Source organism: Neomonachus schauinslandi, chromosome 6, assembly GCF_002201575.2.
Source record: "Neomonachus schauinslandi chromosome 6, ASM220157v2, whole genome shotgun sequence".
In the NCBI taxonomy this organism is placed as follows: domain Eukaryota; kingdom Metazoa; phylum Chordata; class Mammalia; order Carnivora; family Phocidae; genus Neomonachus; species Neomonachus schauinslandi.
In genome coordinates, this window is record NC_058408.1 from 44,220,383 (window position 1) to 44,239,841 (window position 19,459).

The 19,459-nt window shown below is 35.6% G+C and overlaps 1 protein-coding gene across 2 annotated transcripts in view; it reads left to right on the top strand.

Moving 5' to 3' along the window:
- TSEN15 (tRNA splicing endonuclease subunit 15) overlaps positions 1-17,718 on the top strand; it is a 31,066-nt gene extending 13,348 nt beyond the window's left edge. The window contains exons 4-5 of one of the 2 annotated variants that reach the window (XM_044916388.1): positions 15,699-15,852; positions 16,371-17,718. In XM_044916388.1, the coding sequence (XP_044772323.1) occupies positions 15,699-15,852; positions 16,371-16,391 (175 nt within the window). In that variant the 3' untranslated portion in view covers positions 16,392-17,718. The remainder of the gene's footprint in view (positions 1-15,698; positions 15,853-16,370) is intronic. The other variant, XM_021682583.1, reaches the window with a different exon arrangement.
- Positions 17,719-19,459: the final 1,741 nt, after the last annotated feature.

The window sequence follows — 19,459 nt, forward strand, 5'->3', positions numbered from 1 at the left end:
TGTGTTTGTGTGTGTTTTAATGCTTTGTATCCCTCAAAAATATTAAATAACATTTTTATTACTAAGGAATCTGGGTAGTATACAAAGCATGAGAGCCAGAGGAATTCATAATTTGCTGGGGGTGAAAGCTCATGTTGTTTACAAAAGACATACAGCATGTAAGGCATAATATCTGTCTCCTTTATTTAAGTCCTAAATTTTGGAGTCTGTTGTTTGTAAAACTGGACTAAACTCTATCATTTACGTACGTAACTACAACTTAGCTATAAAATATTTCCCCAGTGATGACAATAAACAATCTCCCTGTATCTCTTATAGTCACTTCAGTAGCTGCCTTGCTGCTTGACTACTGAGTAGCCGAGTAGCATATATATTCACATGGCTTATTTTTTCCATTATTTATTTTATGATGTGTATATATTTGCTGACTCCTAAAGAGGTAACAGTTCTAGTCAGCATGTAATGATTTATCTGTGTGAATTTCTAAGAATGCCTAAACAATTTTTGTATCCATTTCCCTCCTGTTTTTCCAGGCTTTGGACCTGGTTTAATTTACATAGTTTCTGGCAAGAGTGTAGGGTGAATGTGTATTTGAATGGAAGTGAGTGAATGCATTACTTTGAGCAAAAGTACACTTTGTGACTGGTGATATCTGTGAAGCGGTTATACATAATAATATGTTCATATTTAAAACACCTTGACTTATATTTCTAGTCTCAGAAGGTCTTGTGTATAATAGTCCCTTGTGAAAATATTGATTTAATACTAATTGCTGATCTCCAGTGGGAGGATAGAATTGGTAAAGAGCCCACATATGACTATCTAGTAGGAAAATTATGCTGATGGAGTAGGAGGTTGTTTGTTTTTCTTGAAGGGAAGGACACACCTCCTTTTTCTCTCATCTAAAAATACTTCTTAAAGCTAATGTAAAATGATTTTTAGCTTACATTTTAAAATACTCTATTAAGTTATATATTTGGATGGGATATGCATATGGAAAGTACTCTAAATTATTTCTTACTAAAGTGAATCTAGGAATCCATGTAGCAAGTTTGGTAAATGACTGTAAATGTTATGAGTACAGTTTCCCCAGACACAGCAATGATATAAAATCATATTAATAAATTCACTGAGGTCAAAGAGATCTGATGAATTTAAAGATGAGACAACCAGAGGAATCCTAATGAAAGCCAGAGGACTTTTTCAGTGCTAAGGTAGCAAATGAAGTCAAATTTATGTTCGGATAGTTTGATTAGCTTCTTTTTGGCCATTGATATTTGTTCAATGTTCCTAAATGGGAGAAGTATATTATAACAAATTTAGGATAATAGTATTACAGGTTTCTGTAGTAGTAGTATAGGCAGTTGTAAATAGGAAAATATCTTAACTAGCTCACACGAGGACACATAGCAAATTATGAGGAAATTTTTAAAAATTTTTTAAATTTTAATTTTTTTTAAGTAATCTCTCTGCCCAATATGGGGCTTGAACTCACAACCCTGACATCAAGAGTCACATGCTCTGCTCACTGAGCCAGCCAGGCACCTCCGTTGTTCTGTTTTTTAACTACAAAGGTTTTTTTCTGATAGAGCCTATGTCATCTCTCAGTTTCATTGTCAATTTAGTTTCTTCAGCAGTATATGAAAGATGTGCTGAAAACTAAAACCACAGTTACCACATTTTAAGCTTATCTGTGTTTATAGATGTTACAAGTTTCAAAAAAAGCTGCGTGAAGTGTTTTGTGCAATTATGAAATCCATGGACAGTTAAGATACTGTTTTTTGAAACGATCTATAAATTTCCTATGTTACAAAGGATCATAATTCCTTGCTTAGTAGTACGAATGAATCATTCATCCTTTTGAGACCTGATTAAATTATAAACAGTACTCTCTTGGTGCTAGAGCATAGTGGATGGCTTGTGTGAGGATGGAGCTTCTCCAGCGGCTGTTTTATCCTCCCACTCCCACAAATTAGTAGCATTTATTTTGATTTATGGTGATTGAGAACCTCTTGAAAATGGGTGCCCTCAGCCATTTTATCTGAGAGAAATTTTTTCTGAATATTCTCTTTCTTTGCACCTTCCAATCTGAATATTACTTTAGAAACTTAGAAAAAGGCTTCAACATTCTGTATACCAAATTGGTCATCTGCTAGTTCAGCAGCCATAAGGCAACAGTCTAAGAACTTCAGTCATTTGGTTTCATGATCCTACAGTTAAGGCTAATTTATGTGGTAAGAGAAGTGAAAACAGTTCATTACACATATAAATGAGTGTCAGAACCAATGTTAGGATTCCTAGTCTGTGATTTTTTTTAAATTTAAATTTAAAAAAATTTTTTATTGTTATGTTAATCACCATACATTACATCATTAGTTTTTGATGTAGTGTTCCATGATTCATTGTTTGTGCATAACATCCAGTGCTCCATGCAGAACGTGCCCTCCCCAATACCCATCACCAGGCTAACCCATCCTCCCACCCCCCTCCCCTCTAGAACCCTCAGTTTGTTTTTCAGAGTCCATCGTCTCTCATGGTTCGTCTCCCCCTCCGATTTCCCCCCCTTCATTCTTCCCCTCCTGTTATTTTCTTCTTCTTTTTTTTTTTTTAAACATATATTGTATTATTTGTTTCAGAGGTACAGATCAGGGAACATACAGTACAATATTGGTTTCAGGAGTAGAATTCAATCACTTACAATCACATACAACACTCAGTGCTCATCACAAGTTTCCTCCTTAATACCCATCACCCATCTAGCCCATCCCCCAGCCACCCTCCTCCAGCAACCCTTTGTTCTCTGTCCTTAACAGTCACTTATGGCAGGTTGCCTGGGTGGCTCACTCGGTTAAGTGTCTGCCTTTGGCTCAGGTCCTGGGATTGAGTCCCACATGGGGTTCCCTGCTCAGCCGGGAGCCTGCTTCTCCCTCTGCCTGCCTCCCCCTGCTTGTGCTCTCTGTCTCTCTGACAAATAAATAAAATCTTAAAAAAAAAAAGAGTCACTTATGGCTTGTTTCCCTCTTTCCTTTTTTTCTTTTCCCCCTTCCCATATGTTCATCTGTTTTCTTCTTGAATTCCACATATGAGTCTAATTTTTAAAATCTGATGCTCAGCTTATTAAGCCATATCAACCTGTTTCCTACACCATTGTTTTCAAAAGAATACACTCTCCCTTCTTCCTACATTGAATCAAAAAAACTGCAGTTCTTTTTTCTTTGTCAGAACAAATGTAGCTTTTAAATATTCTGTTTAAAAACTATTAATAGTAATTTTCCCTTTTTAAAGAACGTGATTACTTTTAAAATATTAGCTGTTCATGTGTTATCACAGCAGTAACCCAGATAATAAAAATGGACTAATTGTTTATCTTTAAATATGTTCTATCAGTGTTCTTATAGGGAGAATAGAGAGAACCCATATTTTAAAACACTGAGATGTGTAGGGAAAATTAAAATTTTATTTATTGTTCTTACACCAAAATAATATGCCTTTCAGTAAAAATGTTAAAAATGTATATAATTATGCTTTTTATTTAAACATTAAATATAATGAATATAAATATAATTATAGACTATCTAGAGGCAAAGTAGAAGTATGTTTTGGTTTTAGAGGTAGATAAAAAGGCAAATTGCAGATTACTTCAATATATTCTAGGTTTCCCATTCATTTATTGGGTGCCTGTTGTGTACCAGACTTATGGGGTACGAAGTATCACAGTCCTTGCCCCCATGATGCTCACAGTCTAGAGCTGAGACGGACAGGCATTTATGTCTAGTGTGATAAATGGAACAAGGGATAGGTACAGGGCACTGAGGAGAACTGCAGAGGTGGGAGATCCGACCTTGGCTGGTAGTGTGGGAGGCGGGGGAGACTGAAAAATCTTCCTGCAGGACAAGTTGTTTGAAATATCTGTAGGCATTCCATATAGAATGGGGATGGGAATGGATGTTCCTGACAGAAGTAATATGAGCAAGATATTGAGGGCTGAGAGAGCCTGAAAATTGCAAATGGTTCATTATGACTGGGTATTAGTAATGGCAGAGGGAGTACCTATGCGCAACTGGTGAGAAAGCCCTAGAACAAGGTGTGCGTGTGTGTGTGTGTGTGTGTCTGTGAGAGAGAGAGAGAGAGAGAGAGATGGGACCAGGAGAATGAGGAAGAAGAGAGGGAAGGAGAGACAGACAGAGAATATGAGAAAAGTAACCACTGTCTGGTAGGCAGTAATAGATCAGGAGAGGCATAATGGATTAAGGAATTCAAAGATAGAGAAAGAGGAAGAGCTTTGCCGCTTGGATGTCTTTGAGGGACACAGATACATCCTGAAGCAAAGGTGGGGAAATATGTGAATGGGAATAGTAGGAATTGTAATGCTTGTGTCCAGTTTCTCTAAAGACTCCCATTAAAATACACAAGTCTGAGAATGTAGAAAATGATCAGCTATTAGTGCAAGAGCATAACTTGGGGATTTGAGGAGGTTAAGCCACTCTCCAGCACTTGCCATTTCTCTGCTTCCTTTGCTGAACATTTTCAGGTTTCTAGCCTCTAAATGTTAAAGTTCGCTAGGGCACAGATCTCTGAGCTTTTTTCTGTTCTTCGTACTCCCTAGATAGCCTCATCTGGTTCCATGGTTTTAAATATCATCGATATATTGAGGACCCCCAAATTTATGTCTCTACCTCAGCCTCTCCTTGAACCTAAGACTCATATTTGACTGCCTATTTGACCTCTCCCCTGGAATCTAAAAGGTATCTTAAACTAATATATCTAAAAAGAACTCTCGATTTGCACCCTAAATTGGTCCTTCTGCAATTTTCCCCATGTCAATCAATGGCAACTCTATTCATTCTGAAACTCAGGCCAAAACCCTTGGAGTCATTTTCTGTATAGATAGACTTTATTTTTGAAAATAATTTTAGATTTATGGAACAATTGAGCAGATAGTACAAAGATTTCCCATATGAGCCCCAGCCCAACACTGCTTTTTAGTGTTTATTAGTGTTATTATTAACATCTTGCATTAGTGTGGTACATTTGTTATAATTAATGAACCAATATTGATACATTATCTTAACTAAAGCCCATAGTTTACATTAGGGTTCATTCTTTATTGTACAATTCTATTGATTTTGACAAATTCATAATGTCATGTATCCACCATGACATACAGAATAGTTTCACCACCCTAAAAATCCCCTGTGCTCCATGTATTCATACCTTTTCCCCTACCCTGAACCCCCAGCAGCCCCTGAACTTTTAACTTTCTATATAGTTTTGCCTTTTCCAGAATGTTACATAGTTGACATCATACACTATGTAACCTTGGCTTCTTCCACTTAGCAATGTGCATCCTCATCACCATGTATTGTTAGTTTTTTGAGTTTTAGCTATGCTAATAGTGCATAAGCAGTATCTAATTTTTTTAATTTGCAGTTTCCTAATGACATATGATATTGAGCATCTTTTCGTATGTTTGTGTGCCATCTGTATATCTTCTTTGGTGAGGTGACTGTTCAGATCTTTTGCCCATTTTTTATTTGAGCTGTTTTTTTTTTTTCTTTTTGTTGAGTTTTAAGGGTTTATGTATTTTGGATATAGTCCTTTTATCAAATATGTGTTTTGCAAATATTTTCTCCCCCACTGTGGCTTATCTTTTTATTCTCTTAATAGTGTCTTTTGCAAAACAGTTTTTAATTTGAATAGAGTCCAACTAAATAATTTTTTCTTTTGTGGATCACAGTTTTGGTGTTGTATCTAAAAACTCATCACCAAACCCAAGGTCACTTAAATTCTCTCCCATGTTGTCTTCTAAAAGTTTTATGGTTTAGTGTTTTACATTTAGATCTGTGATCATCTTTGAGTTAATTTTGGTGAAAAGTGTAAGGAGTATGTCTAGATTCATTTTTTTTTTCTATGTTGATATTGGTTGTTCCAGCACCATTTGTTGAAAAGACTATTCTTTCTCTATTAACTGGCTTTTGCTCCTTTGTCAAAGATCAGTTGACTGTTTTTGTGTGGGTCAGTTCTGGGCTCTCTTTTCTAGTCCATTAACCTGTTTGTCTTTTCCTTCACCAGTACCACATGGTCTTAATACTATAGCTTTATAAGTCTGGAAGTCAGGTAATGTCAGTCCTCTCACTTAGTTCTTCTCCCCTATTGTGTTATTCTGGGTCTTTTGCCTTTCCATATAAACTTTAGAATCAGTTTGTCCATATCCACAAAATAACTTGTTAGAGCTTTGTTTGAGATTGTGCTTAATCTGTAGATCTCATTGGGAAGAATTGGCATCGTAACAATATTGAGCCTTCCTATCCAGGATCATGGACTATCTCTCTACTTATTGAGATCTCCTTTGATTTTTTTCATCAGAGTTTTTTAGTTTTCCTTATACAGATCCTGTACGTATTTTTGCTAGGTTTATGCCTAAGTATTTCATTTTTTATGCAAATGTAAATGGTGTTGTCTTTTTTATTTCAAATTACAATTGTTCATTGCTGTTATATAAGAAAGCACTTGACTTTTGTATATTAAGTTTGTATCCTGTAACCTTGCTATATAATCTCTTTATTAGTTTTAGTCCACCCAGTTCTCATACCCCAATTAATACATCAACAAATTCTGGCTGTTCTTTCTTAAAAGTATATCCAAAATCTATCATTTCTCACCACTTCTGCTATACTGTCTTACTCTGGTGTAAGCTACTATCATCTCACTCCCTGTACAGTTACAGCCTATGAAGTAGTCCTCCTTTATAACACTTACCACATTTATTGCTACTCAGTATATTATATATTTGGTTGTCTTTGATTGTTTCCTATCTTCCTTCCTCCACTAGAAAATAACCTCCATGAAAGCAGGAACTTTGCTCTTTTTATTGCTATTGTCCCAGTGTCTAGCTCGGTACCTAGCACTTGGTCTTAAATAAGTATTTTTTGAATGAATGAATGAATGAATGAATGAACTCTCTTAGACTACTCAGTTCCTACAGCAGAAACTTGCTAAATAACATTTTAAAGAACATAAGGATATGCTACAAGCAACCTTCCAAGAGTTTCAAAAGAAAATAGGATGTCTGCAGAATCTATCCACTTGGAAGATTTATCACTATTTCCCACTCTTTACACTGTAACTATATATGCATCTGCAGATAGAGAACACTCACAGGTCTGAAGAGGCACTCCGCCAAGGCTATGAATAGCCTCCTTACCTTTTAGTTAAATTATTTTTCGTGCATATCCTCCCCACCTCTCCCTCCAGCCACCTTTCAACCCTTCTTTTTCCTTAGTGTCTTGGAGAAAGGACTTACATTAATGGTGGAGTAAAGGATTACCAGAACTAATTGAGTTCTCTTTTTAGGACATTTTTAAAGATGTTCTTAGTTACAAGATTTGATCCTGAAGTGCTACATATTTTTTTGAAAGATACTCCATTATTTTCCTGTAATCAAAAAATATTTCTTTTCTCCAGAGGTATATTCTTTATTACAAATGCATTTAATGACCATTATTTTATTTGAGGCCTGAAGTCTAATAACTGGTAAAATAATTTCTGTCATTGGTCTCCCTGCATATCAAAATGTGTGTCCTCATACTACCTCCGTTGGAAATCTGAGGCTGGTGAAACCCCCAATTCCAGCAGTGTCTTGCAACTGACACAGCATTTTTTCTCTTAGCCTCAAAAAAAAAAAAAAAAAAACTTACAGTTTATTTTAGCAGAATGGCTTCCCACTGGGGTGAGTGGCCACACAGGCACTTAATTATTCACTAATCCAACCCTGGAACTTTAGCTGCCTTGATTTTTTTTTTTTTTTAAACTAGGAAGGCATTGGCATGATTCCCAAGGAAGTGGTCTGTTATCCTTGAAACTCTTCTTTAGGATTGAGCCTGTGGATGAGTAAGGCTTCTTTGGTACCTTGGGCACCAATTTCACTTTGCATTGTGTTCAGAGTTGCATTGTGATGTGCTGTTCCAGTATATCATAATGAGGCAGATCAAGAAGTGTTTCATTCATTGCTAACTCTACAGTATGTACCAGTTTGGCCACATTGAAGAGGACAGGACATACTGCTTTCTGTGGGTTGAATTTTAACCCATGATGCATTTTATTTTAACAACATTTAAGTTAAAAATAATGTTTTCAACTTGCTTGTCCTCTGTACAAATCTTCAGAGATTACTTAGTCTCTGTTACAGGATCATCACAAAAAAATGAATGCTAAGATTTATGGAAGGCATTATATAGCTTGGAGGGAGGGTAGTAGCCAGATAATGTTACCTATGTGTTTGCCGCAGGCTTTTTCAAGTGAGCTTTATTAAACTTCGGAATTACTCTGTGTTCGGAATGTTGAGGTCCTCTCTGAACAGTTATGAAAAGGAAAACCTGTTATAAACATTAACTTCTCTTACTGCTGATCAACAATTATGATTATTACTGATTTCTTTCTTTAGGTTTTTCCTTTGAAATGCAATAAGCTTGAGAACCTGAACTTATTATGAATACATAGATTATGTTTTTCATATATGGATTTCTATCAAATATGAACTATAAATAATTTTATTATCTAAGTTATTTTAGATTTATGTGATGAAGCATCTCTACAAAATATTTCCAAAGAACTGAGCTTTAAAAAATTTTACATGAGGTTTCTGAATTAAAACTTTAAGCTGTAAGCTTGTTAGAAGTTCAGTGAGATTATAGTATTTTAGTGGTACCTCATTGTTCTCAGCATCTTTACAATTGTGTGTGATTTTTAAAGTAGAGCTTTGGAACCTTTTGTTGTATTCTTGCTGTTAGATTGAGAAAGTGCAATCTGTTGACTTAAAGGCAAAGTCAACATTTTTAGGAGTTTATCGGTGTCCCATAAAGGAAACAAACAAGAAAGTCTTGATGGCATTACTTTAAACATATGTTAAAAATAGACCAGAAGAGATCCTGAACAAGAATCTTTGTAAGCCTTCCTCAGTGTGCTTTCAGTAACAGAAGCAGATAAACTATTTTATTATGTAATTACTGAGAAAATTCACTGGTAGTTTCCCCCCCACACGCAACCAAATAGGAGCTCTGAGATGGGAAGTTCCATTTCATTTTTGACAGTGATTTCCCTCAACTCTGAAGACAAAACCCCTTTTACACCTCTGAGCTAATTTTCAAATATTAGTTTCCCACATGGGTGTTTTAAGTAAATTTGAAAGTGTTTTGCTGTTTATATTAAAGAACTCTGGAAACAAATATGAATGAGATGGAAATTTCTATCCTAAAGTTGAGTATATGGGCTAGAATTCCCAGACAGTTTACCTTAGAAAAAACTACACGTCTGCACGCACACACATGTATGTTTCTGATTTAAACAATATCATATCTTAAGAAATGGAAACTGTGTAAAAGTTGCCTTAATAGGTTTTTTTTTCCTTCCATCTGTGTCCCATCCTTGTCATACTCTGCCAGCTAGGGATATTTAAAGAAAATTATTTTTTTAAGTGTTTTATTTTAATTTCACTTAGTTAACATACAGTGTTATATTAGTTTCTAGGTGTATAATATAGTGATTCAACACTTCCATACAACACCCAGTGCTCATCACAGCAAATGCATGCCTTAATCCCTATCACCTATCTAACCCACCCCCAACCCCTCCCCTCTGGTAACCATAGTTCTCTATAATTAAGAGTCTGTTTCTTGGTTTGTCTCTCTGTCTCTCTCTTTTTTCCTTTGCTTGTTTGTTTTGTTTCTTAAATTCCACATATGAGTGAAATCATATGGTATTTGTCTTTCTCTGACTGACTTATTTTTTTTTTATAAAGATTTTACTTACTCATTTGAGAAAGAGAGAGAAACAGAGAGAGCACAAGCAGGAGGAGAGGCAGAGGGAGAAGCAGACCCCTTGCTGAGCTGGGAGCCCAACTTGGGACTCAATCCCAGGACCTGGAGATCATGACCTGAGCCGAAAGCAGACAACCCTCTGAGCCACCCAGGCACCCTTCTCTGATTTATTTCGCTTAGCATTATATGCTCTATCTCCATCCATGTTGTTGCAGATGGCAAGATTTCATTCTTTTTTATGGCTGAATAATATTCCATTCTATATATCTATATCTATCTATCTATAGATACATTCTACATATATACATACACCACATCTTTATCTATTCATCAGTCAGTGGATGTGTTGGTTGCTTCCATATCTTGACTATTGTAAATAATGTTGCGATAAACATATGGGTGCCTGTATCCTTCAGAGTTCGTGTCCCTGTATTCTTTGGGTAAATGCCCAGTAGTGCGATTGCTGGATCATAAGGTAGTTCTATTTTTAACTTTTTGAGGAACCTCCACACTATTTTCCACAGTGACTGCACCAGTTTGCATTCCTAACAACAGTGCATGAGTGTTCCTTTTTCTCCACATCCTTGCCAACACCTGTTGTTTCTTGTGTTGTTAGCCATTCTGACAGGTGTGACGTGATATCTCATTGTAGTTTTGATTTGCATTTCCCTGATGGTAAGTGATGATGAACATCTTTTCATGTGTCTGTTGGCCATCTTATGTCATCTTTGGAGAAATGTCTGGTCTTGTTTTCTGCTCGTTTTTTTAAATTGGATTATTTGTTTCTTGACTGTTGAGTTGTGTAAGTTTTTTATATTTTGGATACGAACCCTCTATCAGATATGTCATTGTGAATGTCTTCTCCCATTCTTTAGGTTGACTTTTAGTTTCGTTGATTGTTTCCTTTGCTGTGCAGAAGCTTTTTATTTTGATGTAGTGCCAATATTTTACTTTTGCTTTTGTTTCCCTTGCCTCAGGAGACATATCTAGAAAGAAGTTGCTATAGCTGATGTCAAAGAAGTTACTGCCTGTTCTTTTCCAGGATTTTTATGGTTTCGGGTCTCACATTTAGGTCTTTAATCCATTTTGAATTTATTTTTGTGTGTGGTGTAAGAAAGTGGTCCAGTTTCATTCAAAAGAATGTTGCTGTGCAGTTTTCCCAACATCATTTGTTGAAGAGACAAATGAAGAGACAGATTTTCCATTGGATATTCCTTCCTGCTTTGTTGAAGATTAATTGACCATATAATTGTGGGTTTATTTCTGGACTTTCTATTCTGTTCTATTGAACTATGTGCCTATTTTTGTGCCGGTGCCATTCTGTTTTGATTACTACATCTTTGTAACATAACTTGAAGTCCAGAATTATGATGCCTGCAGCTTTGCTTTTCTTTCTCAAGATTGCTTTGGCTATTTGGGTTTTTTCTGTGTTCCATACAGGATTTTAGGATTATTTGTTCTAGTTCTGTGAAAAATGCTGTTGATACTTTGATAGGGTTTGCATTAAATGTGTAGATTGCTTTGGATATTATAGACATTTTAACAGTATTTGTTCTTCCTGTCCATGAGCGTGGAATGTCTTTCCATTTCTTTGTGTCATCTTCAATTTCTTTCATCAGTGTTTTATAGTTTTCAGAGTACAAGTCTTTCATCTCTTTGGTTAGGTTTATTCCTAGGTATCTTATTTTTGGTACGATCATAAATGGGGTTGTTTTCTTAATTTCTCTTTCTGCTGCTTCATTATTGGTGTATAGGAATGCAACAGATTTCTGTACATTGATTTTGTATCCCGTGACTTTACTGAACTTGTTTATCAATTCTAGCAGGTTTTTTTTGTGGAGTATCATGTCATCTGCAAATAGTGAAAGTTTTACTACTTCTTTACCCATTTGGATGCCTTTTATTTCTTTTTGTTGTCTGATTAATGTGGCTAGGACTTCCAGTACTATGTTGAATAAAAGTGGTGAGAGTGGACATCCTTGTCTTCTTCCTGACCTTAGGGGAAAAGCTCTCAGTTTTTCCTCATTAAGGATGATGTTAGCTGTGGGTATTTCATAGATGGTCTTTATTATGTTGAGGTATGTTCCCTCTAAACCTACTTTGTTGAGAGTTCTTATCATGAATAGATGTACTTTGTCAGTTGCTTTTTCTGTGTCTATTGAAATAACCATATGGTTCTTATCCTTTCTCTTATTGATGTGATGCATCACACTGATTGATTTGCATATTGAACCACCTTGCAACCCAGGAATAAATCCCACTTGATTGTGGTGAATGATTTGTTTAATGTATTGTTGAATTCAGTTTGCTCCATTCAATACTGGCCCTCTTTAATACCCATCACCAGGCTGACCCATCCCCCTACCCCCCTTCCCTCTAGAACCCTCAGTTTGTTTCTCAGAGTCCATAGTCTCTCATGGTTCATCTCCCTCTCCGATTTCCCCCCCTTCATTTTTTGTTGGGAGTTTTTTGATTATTGACTTGATTTCTTTGCTGGTTTTCAATCTATTCAAATTTTCTATTTCTTCCTGTTTCAGTTTTGGTAGTTTATATGTTTCTAAGAATTTATCCATTTCTTCTAGGTTGTCCAACTTGTTGGCTTATAGTTTTTCATAATATTCTCTTATGATTGTTTGTATTTCTGTGGTATTGGTTGTTATTTCTCCTCTTTCATTTGTGATTTTATTTATTTGGGTTTTTCAACAACTTTAGTTTTTCTGAAGGTCTTCTTATATTGACTTTTTGCTCTTGATTATTAGATACTTTTTCTTGCTTCTTCATATAGCTTAGAATTGTTCACTGTATCCAGATACTGTGTATAAATAAGAGACTGATATTGATGCTACTCCATGCCCCCCAGGAGCTCATCCTTTCCTCTTTCTGGCAAGTAGGGTCAGGGCCTGATTTAATCAGTCTAATCAGAAGTCGAGACGAGTCATGGCTGAGTTGCAACTTTAGTTATCCCAGTTTTCTTCTAGTTTCAGATGTCTTGAGAATGGGATTAGACCTCTCTCTTCATCGGGGCTTTGTAATTAGAGCTTGCTTGCTATTTTCCAGTCCCTTCCCCAGCTTCTCATGCTGTCGTGTCACTTAAATGCAGAATAAGTCCCATAAGGGAAAATTGGTAAACTGGAGGGACTGCTGTCCCTCCAGATTTCAGTCCACCATGCAAGTTCATATGTAGCTATTACTAGTATTGATGGTTTCCCTTTGTCACAGTGAAGTTGCTTGCCCATGACTGTCTCACTCTTCTAGCCACTGGGCCCACACTTAGCAGTTGCCCTCAGAGATAGAAGTGGCCTATCTCTGCTTACCTGGGAAGGGCTCATTTCTCATTAGAATTTATTTCCTTTAACCTTCTTTGTGTCTACATTTCTTTTATGTCTTTAAAGAAAAATGTCATATTTTTTTAAGAAAATCAGGTGTTTTTTTCTTTGTTGTGGTAGGAATAGTGGTCTTTGATTTCTTCTGTATTCTAATTAGAAGTAGAACCTCCTCCTGTTCTGACTTTTGAATAAATAATATTGAAAAAAAGTACACTGCCCTGATGATCATTTCTTACAATTCTTATTTTGAACCTTTTTCATAGTATAGAGTAGGGGTCAGCAAACTGAAAGGGCTAAGTAGGAAATATTTAGGCTTTGTGGACAAAGTGGCAAAATCGAGGCTATTATGTAGGTACTTACAATACCATTTCAAATGTACCATTTATAGATCTAGAGACTATTCTTAGCTCACGGGCCATGAAAAAACAGATGATGTGGTTTACCAAGTTCTGGTATAGAGACAAGTGATAAAATAATTAAAATGTTTCGATGAACAAAAAGCAAGCAAATATCAGACACTTTTAAGAAATTAAATTCTAGGGAGTTCTTTGGTATACCATCTACCATGATATCTACAGTAGTAAGTACCAAAAATGATAATCCTGATCTGTCAAGACAAGTTGAACTTTTATTTGGTATAATAGAATTGCATAATAAACTTCAGAAAAGTATTTGTCAGAAATATATTTAACCATATGAAATCTTCATTTAGAAAGCCTCACTCATTCATTCTGCCCAGGTATTCTACTACAATATTGGGCGTATTGGGCAATTTTTTTTTTTTTTAGCTCTGACACTCAAAATGGGTCAATCCAGTGGAAAACAGACACTTAAAAGTATGAATGCAAGGTAGCGCATACCATAATGTAGGTTTGCACAGGCTTCCTCCATAGGGTAAGATACATAACTTTGCCTGGAGGTTGGGGAAAGGTGACCCAGAAGAATTCAGAGAGATGATGATGCTTTGCTAACTCTTGAAAAGGAATTAAGACTTTTTCCAGGTGGACAGATTTTATACACCCAATAAATGTTGCCTGACAGTTATGCTTAACAATTGAAGTATCACCATATTGTTGACTTGACTCACTCAAGGTCATTTTAGAAATGGTTTGAGTATGAGGAAAAAAACTTAGAAACGCATTCTCTCCTTATATCGTTACGTGCCTGTGTAAACTTAAATGAGAGGTAGTAGGTAAGGAGCCTTTTGTAACTGTTTTAACAAACCGGTTATCACTGTGTGACATATTATAAAGTGATTAAGTGATAATTTAGCAAGAATAATTTAATTTCAGCTTGTCCAGAAGTTTATTGCTGCTTTTAAGTCACTGAAATCTCCAGTCTCTACTACAGATTTTTTTTAAAAAGCATTATAATTATTGTAGTAAGAATACTTCAAAGCAGAGATTTTCCTTTTTAGATTCTTTATAAATTTCATAGTTAATAAGATGGCTGAAGAGTGACCATAAGAATTTTTACTTAGGGATGAAAAGTAGAACGTAAGGGGATAAATTACGTGTTTGCTAAAGAAAAGTATTGAGTTATTTAGGTATTCAGTTATAGCATGTTAATAAGCCAGTAAATCTTTTTCCAATTTCTGGAGAATTGGTTAGCTTAATGAAAAAAGCAACTGATCATTTTTTATTTGCCTTTTTAAGAATGCTCCTCTAGAGGTTACATTTTACCAAATTATTGAACACAAGCTTTATTGCGTAGGTAATAAGGATTTTTAGTTTCTGGTAAACAAAAGCTAATAGCACTTTGAAGTATCTAGGAGATACTAGATTTGGTAGATTATTTTCCATAACAAGCAAACTGAAACCCTTTATAACATTGATGCTTGATATATAACTTTACAAGAAAAAAGTTTTCTCTCTACATTTTTCTCTTAGCTTCTACTAAGTATCAGAGTACATATTGAAAACCATAAAAATATCTATACTCATATTTAATAATTCTGACCTTGGAAAGACCGAACAGAAACAATTACCTACAGAAGGATCATCATCACATCTTTATTAGTGCCCTTCTCCCCACGAAAGGCCTGAGAGAACTCCATAGGAATAGGGGAATGATTGAGTAAATTTTGAGTCAATAGGTAATATATAGCCATTTAAAGATAGTAATGACGAACACCATGTAAAAATGGAAATGTTTATTATCTATTTTTTTTTAAAAGCAAACCTGAATACTACATTGTTCCACCCTAGGATACCAAGTTGGAAAATGAATGCCCAGGATCCATAGGCCATAGGTGCACTGAACACTGTTAGTATGCCATTCTGTAGGTTCCTGAATACAGTCTGATTCTTTCATGTGTGATGATCAGGAGAGATGAGTAAATCCAAAAGAGGGCTGAAAGTCAGTAGATGGCTCTTATTTGCACGATTTTCTATATGAGACAACTTTAGATGTTTATATTTGAGCCTTCAGACATTTCCTTAGTCAGTGTTATGGATATAATGTTATTACCTGCCTCTTCCCCAAGATTTTACAGTGTTTGATCTTATTATTAATTGAGTGACTGTGAATCCTAAATGTACTGTGGCTTTATTTTCAGGATAAGGGAGATCTTGAAGGCATCTCGAAAATTGCAAGGTGATCCAGATTTGCCAATGTCTTTTACTTTGGCCATAGTGGAGTCCGATTCCACAATAGTCTATTATAAACTTACTGATGGATTTATGCTGCCAGACCCTCAGGTCAGTTTTGAGGCAACTATCAGTAAACAGTGAAAAAAAGAGGAAAATGATAACATGATTTTAAGTGCGAATCAAGCCATTTAGCTTCCTTTGCAATATGAAAATTCAAGAAAATTATGACCTGATTTTCACACCTCAGAAACTTGGCTGTTTTGTTTAAAGTAATATGTTCCTAGTTTCCACAAAAATAATTAGACTTTTTTTTTTTTTTTACCCTTTGGAGAATTTCATAGTCTCCCGGAGTACTTCATAAATTCATGATATTTGATAATTAACTGAGGTGGAATGTGAAGGCTTACAATAGCTTTAGCCAAAAGAACACTTCTTTAGAAAATGTTAAATTGGTTGACAGTTTGACAGGAAACTTTTAATAAAATAAATGTGTTATGCATGATTTCCTTATATACTTTGTTGGTATATTTGGGATAATTACATTAAATATCTTTCTGATTTTTTTTTTAATTTATTTTTTTTTTTTTTGGAAAAAAATTCTTTTTTTTTTTTTTTTTTTTTTTTTTTTTATGTTGCAGAATATTTCCCTTAGAAGATGACACCTATACTTCCTGATGCTTACTGTGAGAGTGGATTTGAGATCCGTCAGCCTGGTTCATCTTTTATCTCAGAGATAGTTAGGGTTGACTTAGCTGGTCCTATTCCATAAGTTTTTCTTTTTGAAGAATAAAACTTTCCCAGATAGAAGAATTTTTGTTGTTGATAAGTATAGGGTAGTTGCTCTAGAACTTTCTTACCTGGAGATAGTTTAATTACAGTTAAATACAAGTTGATGCTTAGGATGTGTTCAGAGGGGTGGCACACGTGTGTTTCTTCTGTCGTCCACCACTCATAGCTGCCTCGTTGTTCATCGCTGCCCCTGCTAACACATTGTTGAGACTCCCCTTTCTCTAATTCAACCCTCTCAGTGCCTTTTGGCCACTACAGCTAGCCTGCCGTGGCATTTCATGGACACCTGGACACTTGGAGAGTTTGCTCAGTCTCCTTTTAAATCCCCAATAGAAAGTAACAGTTTTCTTTCTATTGGTTTTTATGTGGCATTTACTCTTGACTTTAAGTCAAAAGTAAAGATACGCTCATCCAGAGTATAAAATTACATACATGTCTAGATTAATAGGGACCAGAGAAGTGCTACCAATTAGTTACTTCCTACCTAAGTAAAGGAAGTACTGGGCCTTCCTTTCCATTCTTGTTACCACCACCCTTATTATATCATAGTTGGAATATTATGTGAGATAGTGAGAAACGGTGTCAGCTTTAAAGACATCTTTATTAAGTAGACCCAGTTATTCCACTTTTGTTAATACCTCTCAATTATGTTGCCTAAGGTATAAAAAATTATATGCACAAAGATTCCAAGTGACATTAATTGTTATAGCTAAAATAATAATCACTTAAAAGTTTTAGGACGGGGTCATCAAACTTTTTCTGTAAAGGGCAGAAAAGAAATATTTTAGGCTTCACAAACCATACGGTCTCTCTTAAAACTTCTCAAGTGTGCCGTTTGTAGTACAAAAATAACCATAGACAATATGTAAATAAGTGGGCATGGCTGTGTTCTAATAAAACTTTATTTACAAATGCAGAGCCATAGTTTGCCAATCCCTGGAATAAGGAAATAGTTAATAAACAGATATAGATAGCCAATGAATGGTACATTATGTACTCATTAAAAATTAGTAATGAATAAATGAAAAACAGAAAATATTTAATTAAAAAAGCAAGATATGAAAGTGTGTGAATGGGTAAGATCATGGCTATAAATAACACACCAAGCATATAATAAAAGGGTGACAAGATAAATTACTAACTGTTCTTATAATAGGGTGGCAGAGCAATAAATAGATGACTTTATCTTTCTTTAGTATTTAGTATATTTTTTCTTTATTTGTATTACTTTTATAATAATGTTTTAAAATTAAAAAAATATCTTGAGATCTATATTAGTTTCTGTCATTGTATAATATTACCACAAACTTAGCAACTTATAACAACACACATTTAATATCTCAAAGTTGGGTCCAGTCAAGCCAGCCTCCACTGAGACTTGTCTGGGCAAGGTTCAGCTTCCTCCCTCATGTGGTTGTTCGAAGCTTTCAATTCCCTGTGGGCTGTTGGACTGATGGTCTCAGTTTCTAGGGGGCTGTTGTCAAGAGGCCACCCTCCACTCTTTGCCACATGGGCCTTGCCAGCACAACTGGTTGCTTCCTCAAAGCCAGCAAGGGGGACAGTTTCAGCAAGATGGATCTCATAATCTTATGCAATGTAGTCAGGTACATCCTGTCACTTTTGCCATGTTCTGTTGGTTAGAAGCAAGTCAAGACTACTCTAGAAAACAGCAGGAAAAAGAATGGAAAAAGGGCAAAAAGTAAGAACATTATAAAATGGTGTAAAGCATCATTAATGGTCTGTAGTAGTTTCTGACTCCTTTCCTTTGCTCATATTTGAATTTCACTTTTATTCTTGATGGAACATCTTGGCAATTCCTTTGGACTCCCTCTGCTTTCCCAGAAGGTCTGAAGATGTACCCATTCAGAACAATGTGTGTTTCTGTGACTCTGGTTGGCACTTTGCAGACCTAAGGATCCTAAAACAATTTATGATCAATTCTTGGGGTCTCTGCCATTTGATTCCTTTTGAGCCTTTTCATTAACAGTGCGAGAAAAACAGTCTGCGTTTTCAGAAGGAAATGTAAGGCTTAATGAACTTTAGATTTGTATGTCTGATCTGGTGACCAGTGAGCCCCTAGATTACTACAAGACCAGAAGTATCTTCTGGAGTTGACTCAAAAAGAGCGTTCCCACAGAAATCCTTAAAATTAGGCCTCAATCTCATTGTATGTCCTGGGATATCTCCTCTGTTTCAGAATGTTCCTGTGTACTTCACCAAAGCTATTCGGCCCAAAGCCAGCCAGATACCTGTTAATATGAATAATGGTCCGGAACAGTTTGGAAAGGGAGACAACCCAGCTGTGACTGTCTCATTTTACTAGGTAAAATGATTTCTCTTGTATGATCAAGTAACTGGAATTGCAGTTAATTTTGTCTCTTGTTAGACTATGGGCTGCTTAAGAACACAGCAAGGAACCAAGTCTTTTTTTACATCTGTGTATCCCACCACCTTCCACAAATTCACACACACTAGACTCTCAATAAATATTTAGTGAATGAATGAATGTAGATCGTAGACTTGTTTAATTGCATAGTAGCTTTTACTCTTTGCCTCAAGGCAAACTAAAGTGATCCATTTGGACACCAGAGGGCAGTGCTAAATAAGCACCAAATTTTCAGACTCGAGGAGTAGGTTAGCTTGAGAAGTGGTGCTCTTGAAAATTTATTTTCAATCTGTGGGAAATAGGCATAAATAAAAATATAAATAAGTTTTATGTGCTAACATTCCCCCCCCTTCTCCTTTCTGGCATGCCTCTAAAATTATACTCTACTGACATTAAATATGTGGCTTGATTCATGCTTTGCTCAAAATACAGATCTATATTTAAAAATAAAAGCTTGTTTGGGACAAGGGTCAATGGGATGGGTGTTTTTTCTAGACTGTGGTTTTGTTCATAACCATATGAAATGATGTATTCCATTTTTTTTCCTTGCAA